Source organism: Choloepus didactylus, chromosome 2, assembly GCF_015220235.1.
Source record: "Choloepus didactylus isolate mChoDid1 chromosome 2, mChoDid1.pri, whole genome shotgun sequence".
NCBI classification, from domain to species: domain Eukaryota; kingdom Metazoa; phylum Chordata; class Mammalia; order Pilosa; family Megalonychidae; genus Choloepus; species Choloepus didactylus.
The window spans coordinates 180745146-180765305 of NC_051308.1; the positions used below are offsets into that span (position 1 = coordinate 180745146).

General features: G+C 39.5%; 1 protein-coding gene across 2 annotated transcripts in view; it reads left to right on the top strand.

The window, feature by feature from the left end:
* Positions 1 to 20160, top strand: part of JAK1 (Janus kinase 1) — a 136960-nt gene that overhangs the window by 75026 nt on the left and 41774 nt on the right. For both annotated transcript variants that reach the window (XM_037827013.1, XM_037827014.1), the window contains exons 2-4: positions 5625 to 5706; positions 8606 to 8804; positions 12683 to 12806. In XM_037827013.1, the coding sequence (XP_037682941.1) occupies positions 5701 to 5706; positions 8606 to 8804; positions 12683 to 12806 (329 nt within the window). In that variant the 5' untranslated portion in view covers positions 5625 to 5700. The remainder of the gene's footprint in view (positions 1 to 5624; positions 5707 to 8605; positions 8805 to 12682; positions 12807 to 20160) is intronic.

The following is a 20160-nucleotide window of genomic DNA, read 5'->3' on the forward strand; positions in this document are numbered from 1 at the left end:
TACTGTTTCTCCTCTTGAAATCTCCATTCCTCCTAACTCAGAGCAGATTCCACTCTCCCTGATCATTTCCCAGCCCAAGGCAGGCATTGCTCTCTTGCCCTCTTCTTGATTCCCATGGTTCTTACTGTCTTTGAGCATTTCCATGTCTTTTTGCTCAAGGTTCCCTACATATATCGTTATCTTTATAGACTGTAAGGTTTTTGGTGGGCTTAGCTTTTAACGGTGTTACTTCTTTGTATTTCCCCAGAGCCTGGAGCATTGCCCAATGTAGTGCGGTAAACTGAAAGATCGGTGAAGCTGGAAGTGAAGAAAAGTGTTTGAGACTTAAGTCTGATAACTCAGTGTCCTGTTAATTGACCAAAGAAGAGTCTAAAGCTCAGTCTTCTTGTCTGTGAAAGGGGACTGTGAGACTCAAATGTGATTATAGATGTGAATGCCCTTTTTAATCTAGAAAGTACGTTTAAAAGCAAGGTTTTATTGTAGTGGTGCAATTGCTTAATAAATATTTTAGGAATGTATGATTAAAATGCACATAACATGAAGACAAGCCCTTCCCCACACCCCATGTCTGCTCTGCCACCTTGTTTTTCACCTATGGGTAAGGACATGGATGCCTTTACTGAATCTTATATTCTGTGCTCCATAATAACATTATAGATGCATTAGTGGTAATCAAGTTTAAAAGAAGAAAAAGTAGCAAAGTATCTTGATAAAATGTAGCTTTTAGGAAAACAGTGACTTTAATTAAGCAAAGTACTGTATTTACTTTTATCAGAAGCTGCCTTTCAGTGAAGGCAGGCTGGTTGGGAGCAGTGCAGAGGCTGAGCCATCTAATTGGCATTGATTGTTTGATCATCCCTAGAAGTTTATTGTAAATGAAGCGGCACTTATGGTTCTGGGGTATTCCTGGAATTGCTGCTGTAGTTAGAAATGAGTTATTCTGTGTGTCAGGAGTGGCATATAGAAAAGCCATAATTCTGACTTGCTGATGGGAAAAAAATAGCAGATTTTGTATTTATATTATGTTGTCCTTTTGGCTAGAATCCACAGCCTTGCAATATTTTGCAGTGCTTTCATCAGAACTGTTATCCTGGTCTCGGCAAAGCAGTAGGGTACTGAGAACAACAGATACAAGTAATTTCAATGGCTCCAGTGAGTGCAAAGCTACTGGTGATGAGGCAGAAAGAGAAGCAAAGATGTTTCCCCTGGTTTGGTATGTCAGGCCTCAAAGTAGTTCCATGCCCATGTGAGGCAGGCCTGTGCCAGGTGCCACCAGAACTTTCCTCTCCACACCTGCCATGTGGTTCCAGGTGTGTCATGGGCTAGAACATAGGCAATTCTGGGTCACTTTAATGATTTTTAATGACTACTCTTTCAGTTTCTGGAGGGAAGTGTGTTGGAGTGAGATCAGTCTCCTAGGTAGATGTGGCTATGAAAAGTACTAAAAAGCTAGAGGTGATGGTAGGGCACATTTCAGAGCAGGCCCCCTCCACCCCTGCCATTCACCCCCCTCCCTTACCTCCCATCATGTGGAAAGAGCAGGGTCTCTGGAATTAGGAGTCACGTGCTTGACTCTTGGCACTCCCATTGATTGGCCTAAAACCTCTCATGCTTTTTATGAGAATTAAGTGCAAGAGCCTAGCTCCATGTATGAGATGTCGGAGAAGCCCGGTGTATATTGACATTCCCTCTCCTTGACTGGAACTGTATTCCCTCAGGCTCTAATCAGCTTAACCAAAATTGTGGCCACTATATGAATGTTTACTGCATAGTGAACTCTGTGTTAGGCACTTTATATACTATTAACTCGTTTAACTTTTAACTGGCTTATGAGATACGTGTCATTTTTTCTCCTCATTTACAGCTGAGAACATCGAGGCTTAGGATGTTAAGTAACTTGCCTAAAGTTACAAAAGCTAGTAGGTGGGGTATCCAGGATTCAAACCCAGATCAGTATGACTCCAGCCTGTGCTCCAAACTGTTCTGCTATGTCATCATCTGAGACTTAGGAAATGGGGCTTTGATTTGTCACCAGGCTTTTGCCCAGAATCTGTATTTATTCTTTTGCCTCTTGTAAGCAGGCTTACAGCCTACTTTAGTCCTCTGCCTTCAAGTCTACATGATATTACTTTAGCCCTTAACACCATTCTGAGCACATTCACATTTACAACTTCCTTTGAAAATGGAATTTTCTAAGTGCTTGGTGAAGACTTACAAAAAAAAAAAAAAAATTATTGCCATAATATGGATGTAACATAAAATTCCCATTTTAAACTTTACAATTCAGTGGCATTAATTACATTCACAGTGTTTGGTGAAGACTTTTTGATAAGTTTCATCTATTGTAGTTAGTCTTTGTTAATACTCACCGAGTTGTGTTTTATTCCTTTTACTTTTCCCCCATTCAGAAATTCTCAGGTATACTTGTCTCTTGCGTAAGAATTTGATAAACTAAAGAAATTGGAGAATCTACAAAAATCTCCCTGATTTTTTTGTTTTATATAAAGTAGCATCTACAAGATTGAGCCACAAAATTAATCAGTGCCTTTTATTCTCTCCTCTGTGACTCATATTTTTTTCAAATCCTTGAAAATTTATAAGTAAATTAGGGTAAAAGAATTCACTAGTATTACCAAAAGGCTTTTGATTACTCATCTTTATTCTTACCATTTTCTAAGCTTCTTCGTATTCATTTGAGTTGGGAATTGAATCCCAGTGAATCATGTTATTTTTTTTAAGGGTATTTTGTGATACTTCTTGATCAGTTTTTCTAGCATTCAAGACTTTTCTTTTATATCTTGTAGCAGGAAACTTTTGAGTTGGTCACTTTGGTTGATCCAAAGCATTTAAAAACTGATCTTGTTCCTTTCCTACCTGCTCTAAAAATAGTCAGCTGGATCATATTGACTGATTTATTTTGAAAGAAATATTATTTGAATGCTGCTAAATGCTTTAGCATTTAAAACAACAACACTTATCCTGAATGAGAAGTTGTCATTTCATATAAAAGGATTAGCAGTCCTTGGTTAAAAGTGTTTAGAACAGTACCTAGTACTATATGGGTGCTTTTTATTTTTATCATGTCAGTTCTATGAGAACAGGAATTGTGTTAGTTTATTGTGTATAGCAAGAATCCAATAAATACTTTTTTGTTGTTATTTAGTCAGCATACAAAAACACCGTACTAATTGCATATTATTTAGAAATCCTATTGCTTATTTCGTTTTCTCAGAAAGTTTAATCTCTAGGCTGAGTATCACAAATCGATACCATTTTATTATACTGTCCAGTAATACTGGAGACCAGTTTGAGGATTAGGTACAATGTGATTTCAATATATAGTGTTGCTTTAAGTAGAGAAAGAATAATGGAAAAACCGTTTTCTTTAGTTATAGGTATTGGTTTTCAAAGAATCCTACTTCTAGAATCTTAGTGATTTTAGCCTGACCCTCAAATCTTCCAAGAGGCCCAGAAAAATTCCATGATTCCTAAGTTCAAGTAACACATGATCTGATATTTCTAAGTTCCAAAAAGTTTTATGCTGTAGCCCTTCTGAAAGAAGCCTGGGTCTGGTGCAACTTCTAGGTCTCTTCCTGCTCTAAAAGGTTCTGAGTCTGTGAACCTCTCCTGGTTTCGGCAGGCTTCTTAGTGCTTCAAAGCAGGGAGCCCTTCTGGTTAATTTTCATTCATCCTTGGCAGCAGCAGATACTGGTGTCTTCTGAAAACCTGGGTAGAAAGTCCCCAGGCATGCCGTTTGCAAATACTGCCCATGGGAATCAGCTGGTGCTCTTTTGTGCCCAGGACTCTGTGTCCAAAGGAGTTATTAGAAAGGGTTTCCGCCTTGATGCAGCTGGAGAGTCCAAACTAATTCCCTCCCTCTACAGAGCCTTTGCACATGCTGATCCTCTTGCCTGGACTGCTTTCTCCCTACCAGTTTCATTCTGCCCCCCCGCCCCCACCACTCTCCAGCAGTCTGTTATATCTTAGCTCAATATTACTTCCCTCCTGAATCCCCAAACTAGATCACATTCCCTCTGTTGTGTTATTATATGCCTTCTGTTTTTCCTTCATAGCAGTTTTATCTCTTTACCTTCTTCTGTGCATCATTGTTTGATTCCATTTGCCCCTTAGACTGTAAACTCCATGTGGGCAGGGACCATATCTCTCTTGTTCTTCATTGTAGCCCTCCCGATTGAGCACAGAAAATACTCCTCAGTGTGGCACTTGAGGCCCTGCTTCTGAGCAGAGCAAGGCATTATTAGTATGTAACTAATTTCAACTTGCTGGTTTGATGCAGGGCAGGGTGTCTATTACATAATTAAAACAATTATATTGAATTATATTGATTTTTAGGAAGCTGAAAATATAACGATTTGTTCTTTGAATTTTGTAAATAGTTCTGTCAAAATAGCCAAGTCAAAGTGGTCATATCAAAATTCATATTTGTACCCACTGCCTGGCCTTCCATCTTCACTTTTGATTGAGTCTCACCCACTGCAAAGTCTTTCCAAACTAGCCTTTGCCAACATTAGTCACCTGGGTTAGGAAGAGGTGTAAAAGATGACATTATGATACCCTCACTCGATTGATTTTAGGTTGCTTTCTGTGTTTTCCTTTGTGCTGTTTCCCACCTTCCAGTGTAAGGCCCTGTGGCCTCGCCATCTCAGTGGTGACCCACCCGCTCTCCCCTCTTCCAGACCCTCTCACCACTGTCATGTAATGCCTGGGGCTGTTCTTCCTAAAGCTGGATTCTGATAAAACATGTGGAATGATTGACAGTATACTAAGATAATAGTATTGACTTGGAAACCATTTTTGACTCACTAAGGGTGGTTGCTTCTTATTTGCCAAAATAATTTGATTGTACTGTTAAAAAAGAGAATTTGTGGGAAACAGGTAATGTAAAACAAAACAGAATTTTTTTTTTTTTGGTGAGGGATTGTGGTGATACTGATGGTTGGTGGTGAGATGAGACTAGCTTATTTTAATTCTTCAGAACCAAGCTACTATTCTTATTTAGAAGAATAAGATCTGGGAAGGGGCTTTGTTTGCTCTCTAAATTTCCATGTAAGAATGGTTAAAAAAAATTTGGTGAACTGAAAGCATATTTAGTCAGATTTATGCCCAGACTTACCCCTTTCACCAGGCCCTATTTTGTTTTACCATTAAAATTATGTCAAGGACAAATTAGTTGGGAAGAGGGGAATTCTAAAGGAAATGGGAATGTGAAATGAAAGTCCACATTTTTTGGGTGTTCTAAGCTATTGTTCATAGCCTCGAGAGAGAGGTTGTTGACGACAAAAGCACACGGTCTTCACTTACACCGCGGAGGGCACATTACGCCAGGAAGCAGAAGTCCCTGGCTTCCTTTCTCAAAGCAATGAAAATAATATTTTCTTTGATGTTTACAACCTAAAATGACTCCCTGTACTCTCATCTCATTGCCCCCATCAATCGTTTTTTTTTTTTTTTTTTTTTTTTTTTTTTTTAAATTCCCTTTCTTCCTTCTAAATGCTTTTTTCCTGCCTGCTTATGGTTTCGGTTGCTTCCTTAATGATAGTGTCCTGTTATTTTCTGATGCAATTACCTCTGCAGCTGATATATTTATTTATCTTTGTCTTTAGCTTAGCTCTGAACAGGCTTTGTAAAGCGGAGAAGAGGATCCAGTCTGTTTTGGGGGGACACTGGACAACCGAATAAATGCAGGTATGTAGATATGCCTATTAATGAAAAGAAAAGAGGAAAATATCTAGCTTTTAAAAAGAATAATGAAACTGTGATTTTGAACCCATAGGACTATGTCTGTATTATTTCCATTAATCTTGAAAAGTTGATATTTTAATTTTGGTTCATGTCATATTATACACAGTTTTTTTTTTTTTTTTTGAAAGTACCTGAAGTACAAAATGAAAGTTAAATTTCTTTTGTAATTTCTCCTGATGCTTATCCCTGTTAACAATTTATTGTATATTCTTCCAGATTTTTATATGGATATTCATACCAAAAGAATCATGCTGTATACATATTGTGTTTTTCTTCACTTTACAGTATGTCACACACATCTTTCAGTGTTGGTTTGTGTCATCCTTTTTAATAGCTGCATGGTATTCCTTTGTGTCGATAAACCTTATTTTGTTTGGTGAGTCTTCTGTTGGACATCATGAGTTGTATTTTTTTTTTTTTTCTATTTCAAACGACATCACATCTTATGAATATAATTATGTACACTTGCCTATTTATTTCCTTAGGGCTAAAGAGGGTAACACTGTCTTTGAATTCTTCCCATGTCATGTCTATGAAGACTCTCATGGTAAAGATTCATCTTGCATTATGAAGCAGGCTTTTAGCTACTTTGTTTTCCACCTCTATTTCTCAGTGTGAGGCAGGATGGGAGGCTTAGTGCTGTGGTTTAAATCTATCTTGCCTGTTGATAATGAACCTCAAGGTAAGTTAAGAGCTTAGTCTCTCAGCTTGGTTTCTGGAAGATTCTGGTTTTCAGATTTACTTTGGAGATTAAACAATAAAAAATTGAATCGCTCTTTTAGTTTGTAGCAGTGTCCCTATCTGGCTCGTGTCCCTCCTTTGAACATCTCTTCTTACCCAGCGAATGAATTTGGTGAAGAGAGCTATGACAGCCATCCACCTGGATGACTTTGCTTGTTCTGGGGAGCTTCCTTGGATCAGTCACAGTCTCTGCACTAGGTACAAAGGTGGCTGACACAGCTCTTGTCCTTAAGAGACTCATAACGTGAGGTGGGAGAGAGAGTGAGAGAGACAGAGACAGATACACATGAATAAGATGGTGATGATTTCATGTGGTCATTGCAGTGTGGCAAGTTTGGGGCATAGAAGAGTAGATGTCGCAGCCCATGAGGGCCATGCCAGTCCAGAGGCCAAAGAAGACAACGAGCATTTTCTGATACATGAACTTTTATTCAGGGCTTACTTACAGGGTGAGAAGTCGTGGAGAGGTCATGGCGGCTCTCTCAGATCGGGCAGGCATTGCATTTGCAGGGAAGATGACTGAGCGATGCAAAAAGGACAGAAAACCTTTTATAAGGGTTTAAGACAAAGGCCTTCCTAAGGGTGAGGGGGAGCATAGATGCAGGAATAGGTCATTTTGACCTGGGGTGTGGTGCAGGAAGGACTAGAATAACACTTGAACAAGTACGTTTTGCTCTTTTGGTGAGACTGTGAGCCTCTCACTTCCTACCTGCTTGCATAAAGTTACATTTTAAGATCAATTTTACCCTTTTTCTCTTTACTGGCTTAGAAAGACAATAGGTTAAACATTTAGCTGCCTAGGTCATGCAGAGTGCTGTGCACCAAAGATCTGCAGGCCTGTTTTGCTCAGGCCACGGATTGCCACAGTAGGCAATTTAGGGGATGGGGTGGAGGTTCAGAGGTTTCCTTGAGTAATGCCTGAACTGAGCTCTAAAGAGAGTTGAACTTTGTCCTAAAATAGATAAGGAATAAGCATGATCACGGTTAGGAAAGTAAGAAAAAACATGGTGGGGGCCCGTAAGAACAGTGGGCAGCTTCATGGGTGCCAAGCCTGAAGAGACTGGGAGTGATAAAAAATAAGGCTAGTGAGGCTGGCTGGGGCCAGGTGGAGGACAGGCTCTGTTAAGGTGCTTGGGAATTGGTCTGTATACTAATGGAAAGTCATTGAGGGATCACTTTGAGGGCTAAGCAAATGTTGGCTTGCTAGGCTGGAGGAAAGTAAGGGTCTAGGATCGGGGAGATGACTTTGTAGGCCATTGGCATCAGGGCAAGAGGAAGAAAGAATATGTAGGGCTTTCCCTTATTCTTCCCTTTTTTTCTGGCCTTGCTGGAAGCTAAGTTGCTGAGGTTCGTTCTTTGGTCTTAATTGTCCTCCCTTTTGAAGGGAGCCCATGTGAACGACTTACCTGCATGCTTCTCCCCAGTGGGTTCTGACCTTGGCAAAGCAAAACTTCTCACTCTTTTTACACTGCCACAAACTGCTGCCCATCCCCTTGCCTGCCTGTGGGATAATAGGGACCTGGCTGCATTAATTAATTTTCTTGACCCTTCCATGTGGCTTATGAACATGAATTGCTAGTCATTTTGTGTACATTGTCTGAGCCAACCCTGGGCTGGGTTCTGGGATGTGAAGATAAGTAAGACTTGGTTCATGGTTCATGGTGCTTGCTGTTTTGTGGGGACGACAGACATAAAACTTAAATATGATGTGATTTGTGCCATGTGAAATAGGTGTGTTCAAAGGTTGTGTGGTTCCCATAGATATAACAGCAATATTAATAACTTAACACCAACTCCGTTAACATCAGTGGTTCCAGAAAGGGTCACATTTTTTCAACTACAACGTGTTTGCAAATAAAGAAAATAAATTTGGGGCTGTGTCTAAAATTATTCTGATTTTTGAGAATTGCTGTAATTATTTCCTGTGATTTCACCTCTAATAAGCTCTTATGTATTTGATTTTCAGGGAGGGAAGGAGCAGGGAGAGGTCTTTATCCAAAAATAAGTATTTCTGTTTGCTCACCTTCATAACACCCTCTTTTGCCACTTGAACTTTTCACACATAGAATGACCACATAGTCTTGTTTTCCTTCTACTGCAGTATCTAAATATAAAAGAGGACTGCAATGCCATGGCTTTCTGTGCTAAAATGAGGAGCTCCAAGAAGACAGAGGTGAATCTGGAGACCCCTGAGCCGGGGGTGGAGGTGTTCTTCTATCTGTCTGACAGAGACCCCCTCCGGCTGGACGGCGGAGAGTACACGGCAGAGGAACTGTGCATCAGGGCTGCACAGGAATGCCGTGAGTATTGGCAGCTGCCTGGGGTTCAGGGAAGGTTTTGTTGGCTCACTGTCCCAAAAGCAGATCTGGGCATCTCTGCCCTTTGTGGCTCAGCAGAGTGGAGAGAGGGATGGGCTCTGGGAGTCAGGCATTCCATTCTGCCTTTGCCACTTACTTGCATGTGAACTTAGGTAATAGGGACCTGGCTGCATTAATTAATTTTCTTGACCCTTCCATGTGGCTTATGAACATGAATTGCTAGTCATTTTGTGTACATTGTCTGAGCCAACCCTGGACTGGATTCTGGGATGTGAAGATAGATAAGACATGGTTCATGGTTCATGGTGCTTGCTGTTTTGTAGGGACAGCAGACATAAAACTTAAATATGATGTGATTTGTGCCATGTGAAATAGGTGTGTTCAAAGGTTGTGTGGTTCCCATAGATAATAACAGTAATATTAATAACACCAACTCCATTAACATCAGTGGTTCCAGAAAGGGTCACATTTTTTCAACTACAACGTGTTTGCAAATAAAGAAAATAAATTTGGGGCTGTGTCTAAAATTATTCATTTCTGAGGGTTTGTTTCACTTGATTCATCTGTAAAGTGGTTTTTTTCTTGCTCTGTCAGTAGTGAGCTGTCACATTCTAGGGAAAGATGCTCGACTCCTGTGAAGCCTCAGTTTTTCTCTCCACATCTGTAACATTGGAATCATATCAGTACTAAATGAGGTGATATGTAAAGTACCTGGCACAGAGCAGAGTTACAAACTAACAAGTGGTATCTCCCATCATCTTAATTATTTAAAACTTCCGAAAATTTTGATCCATCCTGCTGCTACTGTGAACTGCTCCTTCCTTACCCCCTTTTCTCCACATGATACAAATTGAAGTGAGAAACTGAGTGTTGCTTTGTGGCTTGATCAAGTTGGTAAGTTGTGAAAAGGACACTGAAGCTGTGAACAACACAATCCATTTTCTTTTTCTGCAGTGAGGTTTGTTCTTCTAAATTTAGCCTATCACCTTTAGAAGGTGGGAAACCTGCTGACAAAATAAAGCCCCTTTCACTATCCTTTAAACTTAGGGTCACTGATAGTTTTTGCCTACCTAATTTTAAGTGACAAGTGAAGTCAAATCATAGAACCTTAGTCAGAAGATTTAATCCACTTAGATTGTGGTGATGGTTGTGCAACTTTGTAAATATTCTAAAAGTCATTGAATTGTACACTTAAAAAAAGCAGTTTTTTTTTTAAAAAAGACCTATCCCACTTATTTTGTGATGATGAAGTAACTAGCTATGATGCCAGACAGTTTGGTCCATGTGTTACATATGTCATCTTTAGCCGTCAGCACAACTCTGTGGGGATAGTACAGTTATTTCAAGAATCACCTATTTTGTAAGTGGTAGAGCTTGTCAAGAAAACCCATTTTCTTTCTGATATATATCTTTCTGCCTAAAATGATTTAAATACCAGAGTTTCAATGAAAGGACTGCTGGGGAGAGTATGGTAGACTCTTACTAAGGAAGCATAGCATGGTATAAAATTGGCTGAATTATAGATTATTAGGGGAAAATACAGTACTATTTTAAAATTATTTTGAATAAGCAGCAAAGTTTATACACGAAATCAGCTTTAGACAGCAGCTTTTAAAAGTATTTGTGATTAGCAAAACAACTAGTAGTAAATCAATGCTTCTAAAGTATTTTTTTAAGGCTTTAATTATTTTTCTCCTTTCCCTTGAAATTTGGTTTATAGTGTTTATTCTGTTAGCTGACTTCTTGCTATCAGTATAAAAGATAAAAACGTCAGTCTGTTCATTAGTACGGATCATTTGTGCAGAATTGTTGGGATGCAGTTAACGAGGGGTCAAGAAATTGTTGCTCAAGAGGATGATATCGAGAACCTGTGAGTCTGGAGATTGACACAGCTGCTATATTACCTGCAACTTTGAACTGAGGGGTATTCATTTTGGGGGCATCAGTTTCTAAGCCAAGTGTATATAGAGAGAGTGTATTTTCTTCTATAACTGACTTGGGAATATAAACACGGAATGACACAGAATCTTGTTGCTCTCATTGCTATTATAGTAAGTGCTATTTTTGAGGTAGTATTTTTCTTCCCTTTTTTTTTAAATTCTTTTTTTTTTTTTTTTTTTTTTTACCACCATCTGGTAAATTTTATTCATTTAGCTGCCATGGCTTCATCCCCTCAGTAGCTCTGTCTTGGTTTGAATCCCATCTGCATTTTACTAGCTGAGTAACCTTGAATCAGATACTAAACCTCTGGAGGTCACAGTTTCTTCATCTGTAGAATGGCAAAAATAATATGTCATTGGGTGTCATTAAAGAATAACATGAAGAGTGTTTTAGCCTGATGGCTGTCACTTAGCCCTTGGTGAAAGTTAGTGTTGTTATTATACAATCCTTTTATATTAAAAAAGTATCTTTAATTTTCCTGTTTAAGGGTAGGAATTGTTAGAATCACAGCTATGCTAGAAGTACGAATAATTCCATGATTATGGATAAATTGTGCTTCAAATATGTATGTGTAAATGCACATTCAAATACAGATATAGAAGGAAATTGTAAAGAAAGGCTAGGTTTCCAGACTGGTCCATCAAAGTCAATTTATGAATGAAAAACTATAGTATACCTGAAACATCGTCCGTCCGAATAATACTGAATTCAAAAGCCATTTGTCATTGTTCCTAAGGGAGAATGCTCTTAAAAGTTTAGCTCCGTCTTCTTTGTAAGGAAATGTGTAACTTCGGGAGTAGCTCCCAAATTTCTTGAGTGGTACAAATTGAGGCATGCAGAAGAGGACATTGAGTTGCCAAGGTGTCTCAAAGTTCTTTACTCAGTACCTGCATTAGAGAAAGCCTCTGCCTAGGCGGGCAGGGGCAGGGAGGGCTCCTGTAGATATCAGTCTCACCTCAGATGTCTGATTTGGAAAACAAGTGTCAATTATTTTATTTCTCCCTTGTTTTTTGGTTATTTAAGTTCACTCACTGTGTCTTAGCTTGGGAACTGGTTGCACATGAAAATATCAGTAATAATTCAAAATTCTCTCCCTCCCTCCCTTATTTAGATTATAGGTCTGTGTGATTTTTATCATGAGCTCAGAAGTTAGTAGAAAGGTGCCTTCTTGGCTTCATAGTCTCCCTTGTCTTTTCTATTATTCTTGTATTGAAGGAAGTGATTGTTTGGGGGGGGAGGTGGCACAGCAGGGAGGCAAGGGCGGTACTGTTGGACCAACTTCATTAAGCATGTATCTTGTTAGGTGGCTACTAATAAAAAATACTTACAGCAACTGTACATTGTGTTTAAGAAGTATATTCATTAATGATATTAGATTTTAATCACTGGCAGGAATCACTGATTATTATTTATTCTAAAATATTTCATACACTCCTGCCAGGAATGCCTATGTATGTATAATGTGTAGTCACAGTGAGTTACAATTGTTTAAACATTTTCTGTAGGAAACAGCTTGGGGATTTCCCAGACTCCAAGAATGTTTCTCCCTATGATTAGCAAGGTACACATCAGCTATAATCTGCAAACCAATCAGATGGCCTATTTTAAAATGCAGGGTTTCGTAAGATTCCATCATAGATACCACAATGAGAAAAATCATTAGACTTTTATTTTAAAATGGTTATAATCCGGTTTGCCAGGCGCTACAGTGCATGTTCCTGGGCAGCTATAGTTCTTGCTTGTTAAAACTGCCTGATTGAACATGGTTAGAAGTCATATTTGCCCAAAGAGGTTATGTATGTGACCTAGATTCTTTTTGGATGAGAAAATTCCTTATCTTTGCATATGTTGTGCTTTGGGAACAGATGGCCAGATGTGTTTGTCTTTTATTTTCTGATGTGTCCTTTATTTTTCCCCAGATATCTCTCCTCTGTGTCACAACCTCTTTGCTCTGTATGATGAGAACACCAGGCTTTGGTATGCTCCGAATCGCACCATCACTGTTGACAACAAGACATTGCTCCGGCTCCACTACCGGATGAGGTATGGAAAGTACAGGGCTGGTGCCTGCCTGGCTTTTTCATGCAGAAAGGGATTAGCCCGGAACCCTGAGTCATTTATCAAGGAGTATTATAGTCATTTTTGTAATTTATGAATTTTATGTGTGTTTGGTATGAGAAAAGTCTTCTTCAGTATTTGAAATACAATTGAACATGTTTGATCACCCTCCTCCTCCACACCTTAGAGATCTTTATGACACAGAGGGGATTTTAAATAGAATCAGTATCCTATGGCAGAGTTTTTCAAATTGTGGATCATGGTTATGGTTTTAATTTAGTGGGTTGTGACCAGAATTTAAAAAGATAAAGAAACAGAAGAGAATAGATCAGAGTATACTATGTATATTAGAATATTGCATTCTTAAAACTTTTGTTTCATAAGTATAATATATATGTATATACTAAGTCATGATATAAAATATATTTCTTAGCATTGTAGTGAAAAAGTAGAGAAACACTGTCTGGAGTTGTAACGTAGAAATCTAGGTTGATTTTGCTCTGAAGAAGTGGGTGCTTTGATCCACTCCCACAGAATTTTTGACTGTGGGGGCTTTAAATTGTCTTCTGGTGGATACTTGTCTTTTCTCCCATACTGTAGACATTGCTAAATGTCACAGTGTCTCCCAAGGTGACATAGACAGTCAAGTACTTCATAGCTGCAGTCTCCTGAGTTTGCAAACACGTTTGTTCAGTAACTAGAATTGAAAGTATGTTTGTTAGATACTAGTTAAATGCAAGTTTGGCTTGTTACCAGAGGACCCTATGAGTAGGTTGGGCACTTCTGAAATGGATCTTAATTTATGCAAATATGATTAAGTCAGTAAATGAGCTCAGATGCTAATGAAATGAGGGACATGTTGGAGAATGCCATGGAAATCTCAGAGGCTCTCCACAGTAGTTTAGCTGCTATTTTCTTTGGGAAGTTGGTAGAGTCTACACCATTCTAGAATGACTGGGATATTTTTCTCAGTGGAAACTGAACCAGATCTCCTTCTTTGATAATCATCCAAGGGCTAACTTTTTCTCTTTTTTCTATACTTACCCAGGGTCTTACCTTAAGAGGAGAGGTGTGTGCCGTGCAAGATTTCATACCCCAGATAGAGTAAAACACTCACCCCACCCACCTGAGCCTCCTGACTATATTTGGATTTGTTTTTCAAAGTGTAATCTTCCTTTCAGTGGTCTGGGGGTTGGCTTTGTGATCCAGCATTGAAACATCTATTTGCAGCTTATAGTCTAGGAAGGGGGCTGAGACTAGAAAGAACTGAGTTCTAGTCCTTTCTACACTTGTCTCAGAATCTAGAATTGTATAATTGGGGACTTGGAAGAGATCGGAAGAGATCTGAATTTACCTGATTCAATGCTTCCATTTTTCCAGTGGGAAAAATGACACCCAGAAAATGGAAGTGAGGTATCCAAAGTCACACAGCTAGTGAATGGTAGTCCTAGCACTAGAATCCTCTTTGAGGCATTATCTTTATTTGTTGTATGATTTCCTTGCCTTTAAAAGCTGTCTTTGCTTGCTCCCCAGTTCTGTTAGCTGTCAAGAAGTGCTTCATTTTTGGCACCTTGACTTTGTACCTGTCAGTGTGCTTCAACAGGATATTGCTTTGTTACCACAGACTCTTTGAACTTGGATAACAAGATAGGTGTAATATGAAAATAAATGTTGGTCACTATTTCAGTGGAATCCCAGCTCTGTCTTAGGGAAATATTCTTGTACTTTAATTATGGTTTTCTGTTTTTAGATAATGATTTTTATAGTTATTAGTTAATGATGGCTCTTACTATAGGAAAAGTGTATTCTTTTTTAAGAAAAAAATATTTTCTTGCTTTTCCTTCCAAATGAATTTTTTTTATTAAATTCAGTTTTATTGAAATACATTCACACACCATACAATCATCCATGATATACAGTCCACTGTCCACAGTATGATAACATAGTTATGCGTTCATCACCACAATCTATCTCTGAATATTTTCATTACATCAGAAAGAACCAGAACAAGAAAAAATAAAAGTGAAAAAAAGCACCCAAATCATCCCCCCATCCCACCCCATTTGTCCTTTAGTTTTTATCCCCATTCCTCCACTCATCCATACACTAGATAAAGGGGGTGTGATCCACAAGGTCTTCACAATCACACTGTCACCCCTTGTAATCTATATTCTTATATAATTGTCTTCAGGAGTCCAGACTGCTGGGTTGGAGTTTGGTAGTTTCAGGTATTTACTTCTAGCTATTCCAATACATTAAAGCCTAAGAGGTGTTATCTATATAGTGCATAAGAATGTCCACCAGAGTGACCTCTCGACTCCATTTGGAATCTCTCAGCCACTGAAACTATTTCGTCTCATTTTGCGTCCCCCTTTTGGTCAAGAAGATACTCTCAGTCCCACGATGCCGGGTCCACATTCATCCCCGGGTGTCATACTCTGCGTTGCCAGGGAGATTTACAACCCTGGGAGTCGGGTCCCACGTAGGGGGGAGGGCAGCGAGTTCACCTGTCCAGATGGCTCAGTTAGAGAGAGAGAGGGCCACATCTGAGCAACAAAGAGGTACTCAGGGGGAGACTCTTAGGCACCATTACATACAACTTTAGACTCTCCTTTGTGGTAATGAGCTTCATAAGGGCAAGTCCCATGCTCGAGGGCTCAGCACATCAAACCGCCAGTCCCAATGTTTGTGACAACATCAACACCAGTCCAGGTGAGGATGTCCAACACATCCGCACCTTCCCCCAGATCCTTGGGGCTGGGGAGGGGGAGGCTGTAAATATATTTTTTATTATCTGCCCAAATTGCTCTGGGATGTGTCACTATTTCACATTAACCTATACAAACCTACCAGGTCTCACTTCCTAGTCAAAGTTCTATGTAATTATGGTATTTGAACACACTGTACAAGTTAAATTGTTTAGAAAATATAGATCCTGTACCAAATAAACATCTCTTCCCTTGGTCTCACATGGAAGTTGAAGTTTTAAAACACAGTCAGTTTCAACCTTTATCCTTTGGCCTGGCTTGCCCTGGTCTTAACCAGACCTGCTTCATTCATATCACTAATTGAAGTCTGGACCCTTCCAAATGAATTTTACTATTCTTTAGTAAAATTCTGTGGAAACCTAAAGAGAATTCATTGTGTGCATTATCTCTACCCAAACTTAGAATATGCAGTCATTGTTATAATTGATTTTCTCAAAAACTTGAAAGGTGTATCTGGTTGATAGGTCTGTATATCCATTTGTCTGTCTTTCCCTCCCTCCTCCTCCTTTCTGTATTATTTCATTGTATCATTCTGAAGAGGAATCAAGGCAGCTATCACACTAGATTTGTTTATGCCATTCTTTATTTTTTTCCATTGGTACATTATAATATCAGGAATTTGTGTCTCAAGTTTTAACACCCCAAGAGTTAGAGAATTTATAATTTCTGTCTTCATTGCACCTTCTAGTTTTAAATTACTATCAGTTAGGAAGGTGTTGATTTTGGTGGTGATTGAAAGTTTTTCTTTTTGTTTTGATGTCTTATTAAAGAGAAAGCTGTCAGCCTTTTTCTGTATGCATGTTATAGAGGTCAAACCTGTTTTAGGCTCACTTGTCTTCTCTTTGCCTTCAGTCTGAGCTATTAGAGTGGAGAAGCTATACGTTATTTGCCACCTCCTCAGCCTCATCCTAACTGAACATCTTGCCAAAAGGCTTCCAAGGCAAGGCTGGTCCTACAGGGCTCAGAGAGCAGCCCAGAAGGATGTCCTTGTTCAGATCCTATTGAAGATTGTGTTTTGCCCAAGGGGCATGTTGGGCTCTTGGTTCTACCAGGTACAAGGACTCAGTCTCATAGAAGACACATTGGGATGAGGAAGAAGAGAATCATGGCTTGGATTGATTCAGGGAAAATCCATTTTTTGTGCTTCTCTGTCAGACAGCCTTCTTCATCCTTGAAATCCTTTTTTTTTTTTTTTTTTTTTCCTTTTTCCCAGAAAACCTTCTGTATTGCCCCTAATTCTCATTCTCTTGTCGCCACCTTCCTCCACCAGCAAACAGAATTTATCTATCCCATATGCTTTTCTCTCAGAGCTCTGCTTTGAATCTTTGTATATGGAGTACCTGGCACATAGTAAGCACTCGAAAGCCCTTAGCTACTACTGTCCTCTTCATCTTGTTTGGATGCCTTTACCTTTCTCCTTCCAGGCAGATTCCCAGAACCTCTAGGTAGACCTCTAGTTATCATGTGGATGATGGAAACTCTTCATTTCGGATTGTCCTCTGCAGTCTGTGGAGCTGGCCATTTCTCGGCCCCAATATCAGGTTTTCCTTGTAAGTGCTGGTTCACCCTTTACTTTCTGCCCGCCCTGGGGAGTGTATCCCAGCTGAGTCCTCCCAGGCCTGTGCTCTGTCCTGTCCTTGAAGAGCAGTGCTCCTTGGACTGGGGACAGCATGAATGCCATCCTCTTCACCAGCTGATAGCCATAGGCTTCTGTTGTTACCAGGGCCTGATCCTCTTTCTCACACATGGAGAGAGAGGGGACAGTCCGGCAGTTCTGGAGACCTGACATCATGTATGCTGCATGTGGGCTCTGTGGGTGTGCAGTCCTTTCTGTGTGTGATAGAGAAACACCAACCCCACAGTCAAATTCTCAGTCACTTTGTAAGCTACAGGCAAGGTGGGCTATATAGAATCAACAAAAGTTTTAAAATGTTGATTTTACTTTTAAAACAACTTCCTTATCTAGCTTTTCTTCTTGTTCATTGCTGCTCTCCTACTTTGTTCATTTGTTCCTTTATTCATCCAACAAGCATATATAAAGCACCTGTTTCATGCTAAGTGCTAGGGATTCAGGGGTGAGCAAGACAGCTAAGGCCTCTGCCCCCACGAAGCTCATGGCATTATCTAGGTACCTGCTTGTCTCTTGGCCTTTCCCATTTCAGTCCATCTTTCTCAAGGCTTTTTGTTTTTTTCCAAGGAAGATGCTGCCTCATATCAGCTTGACTCATGTTCCTTTCTCTGCCTGCTCTGTATGGTCCAGCTCTGTAACCTGGCATTGCTTGGTTTATACATTCTGGTCCCAGCTTCCCTTCCCTGATCCTTTTCCCCTCCCTTTGGTCTCTCCTTGCAGTGGTGGGTAACCTCTGCCTCCTTGGCACCTCTTTGGCACTTCACCCTAGTCTCTTTTATGTCAGGACCAACTTCTCCATTAGGCACAATGCCTAGAGCCCATATTGTTAGGTGCTCATGGAAATGCTTTAATTTTGTTTAAAATCAGAAAATAAAATTCAGCCTGTATATATTCATTTTTATACCAACAGAGTTCTAAAATACAACTTTTAGTATTTTTGTATGGAAGAAGGGAAAAATTCTTGGAGTCATGAAGGTCACAAATGCAGCCCTGCTTATAGCACATGCCACTTTGCACATTGTATTATTGTTATTGTTGGGTATGACTTATTGCCCCTATAGATAGGAAGATTCACAGAGGGCAGTTGACTGTGTCTGAGAACACTTGGCATTTCAGGGCCTAGCCCAGGGCCTGGCATGTCCTGGGCTCTGTAAATATAACTCAGTGATGGATGGCTGAATTTAATGGTGGCTCTTTTGGTGGGAAAATTTTATTTGCTGCTTCTCCATGACATGTTTTTTCATCAACACACAGGCATGTGAAAGGAGAGAGGCACAGGTACCATCTGAGCCTATAATCAAAGACGGTCTTGCCCAAGAGATTGGGCAATCTACAATACAGGGGTACAGAATGTTCAATAAGACTTACTGTAAAGTTTCCTAGATTGTAAGCTCTTATAACAATCACATCTACTCCTGAATTTTAACTGTTGTTTAAGAGATGTTTATTTGGTACAAAATTTATATTCTTGTAGCACACTATCTAATTTAACCTGTATGATCAGTTTATTTAAACAACATAATTACATGGAAGCTAGAATAGGGAATGAGACCTTGTTATTCTGTACAGGTTAATGTAATACCCTGATATATCACAGAGTATTTTTGGGCAGAAGATTAAAAAAATATATGCTAAGTCCCCTTGAGGTACTGGGGGAAAATGTAGAAATACTAAACTTCCCCACCTGGGGAATTCCTGATACTCTCACAAGCATTAGGGACTACCAATTTAATAAATCAAACCCTCAATCTTGGGGGCTTGCCCTGAATGAAACTTATTCATGCAAAGGAGAAGCTAAGCTACTTATAATTATACCTAAGAGTCACCCCTGAGAACCACTTATTGCTCAGATGTGGCCTCTCTCAGCCAACTCTGCAAAGAAACTCACTACCCTCCCCCCTATGTGGGATATGACTCCCAGGGGTGTAAGTCTCCCTGACAACATGGAACATGACTGCCAGGGATGAGCCTGGCCCTGGCCTTGTGGGACTGAGAATGTCTTCTTTACCAAAAGGGGGAAAAGAAATGAAACAAAAAAAAGTTTCAGGGGCTAAGAGATTTCAAATAGAGTCGAGAGGTCACTCTGGGGGTTATTCTTATGCATTATATAGATATTCCTTTTTAGTTTCTAGTGTATGAGAATAGCTAGAAGGAAATACCTGAATCCGTTGAGCTGTAATCCAGTAGACCTGATTCTTGATAATGTTTGTAAACCATATAGCTTTTATCGTGGGACCATGTGATTGTGAAAAGCTTGTGATTGACACCCCCTTTATCCAGTTTATGGGCAGATGAGTAATAAAATGAAGACTATATATACATACACATACATAATGGGGATAAGGGATATAGAGTGTCTGAGGTCTTCTTTTTTATTTTTAATTGTTTTTCTTTATTTTGGAGTAATAAAAATGTTCTAAAATTGATTGTGGCGATGGATGCACAACTATATGATGATACTGTGAGCCATTGATTGTATACTTTGGATGAATTATATGGTGTGTGAATATATCTCAATAAAATTGCATTAAAAATTAATTAAAAAATTTTGTGTTATTGTTGGGCATGACTGATTGCCCCTGTAGATAGGAAATTCACAGAGGGCAGCTGACTGTGTCTGAGAACACTTTGCAGCCTGGCCCAGCTTGGCTCAGTCTCTTCTATACATTCCAGAACCTACTATGTCAGACTGTCTTTTACAGGTGGCAGAAGAAAGTAGTAGTTAAGAGAACAGGCTGATAGTCTTAGGTCACCTAGCCTCTGGGAGTCTGAGGTTTCCTCCTCTATAAAATGGGAACAATAAAACCTACCTTGTAGGATTGCTGCGAGGATTAATTGCATGTGAAGTGTTTATTAATTTAATTCACGACACTGCAGTTGATGCTTGTAGTAGTGTTCTATTTTAAGACACTATTGGTTGTAAGATACATCATCTGTTTAA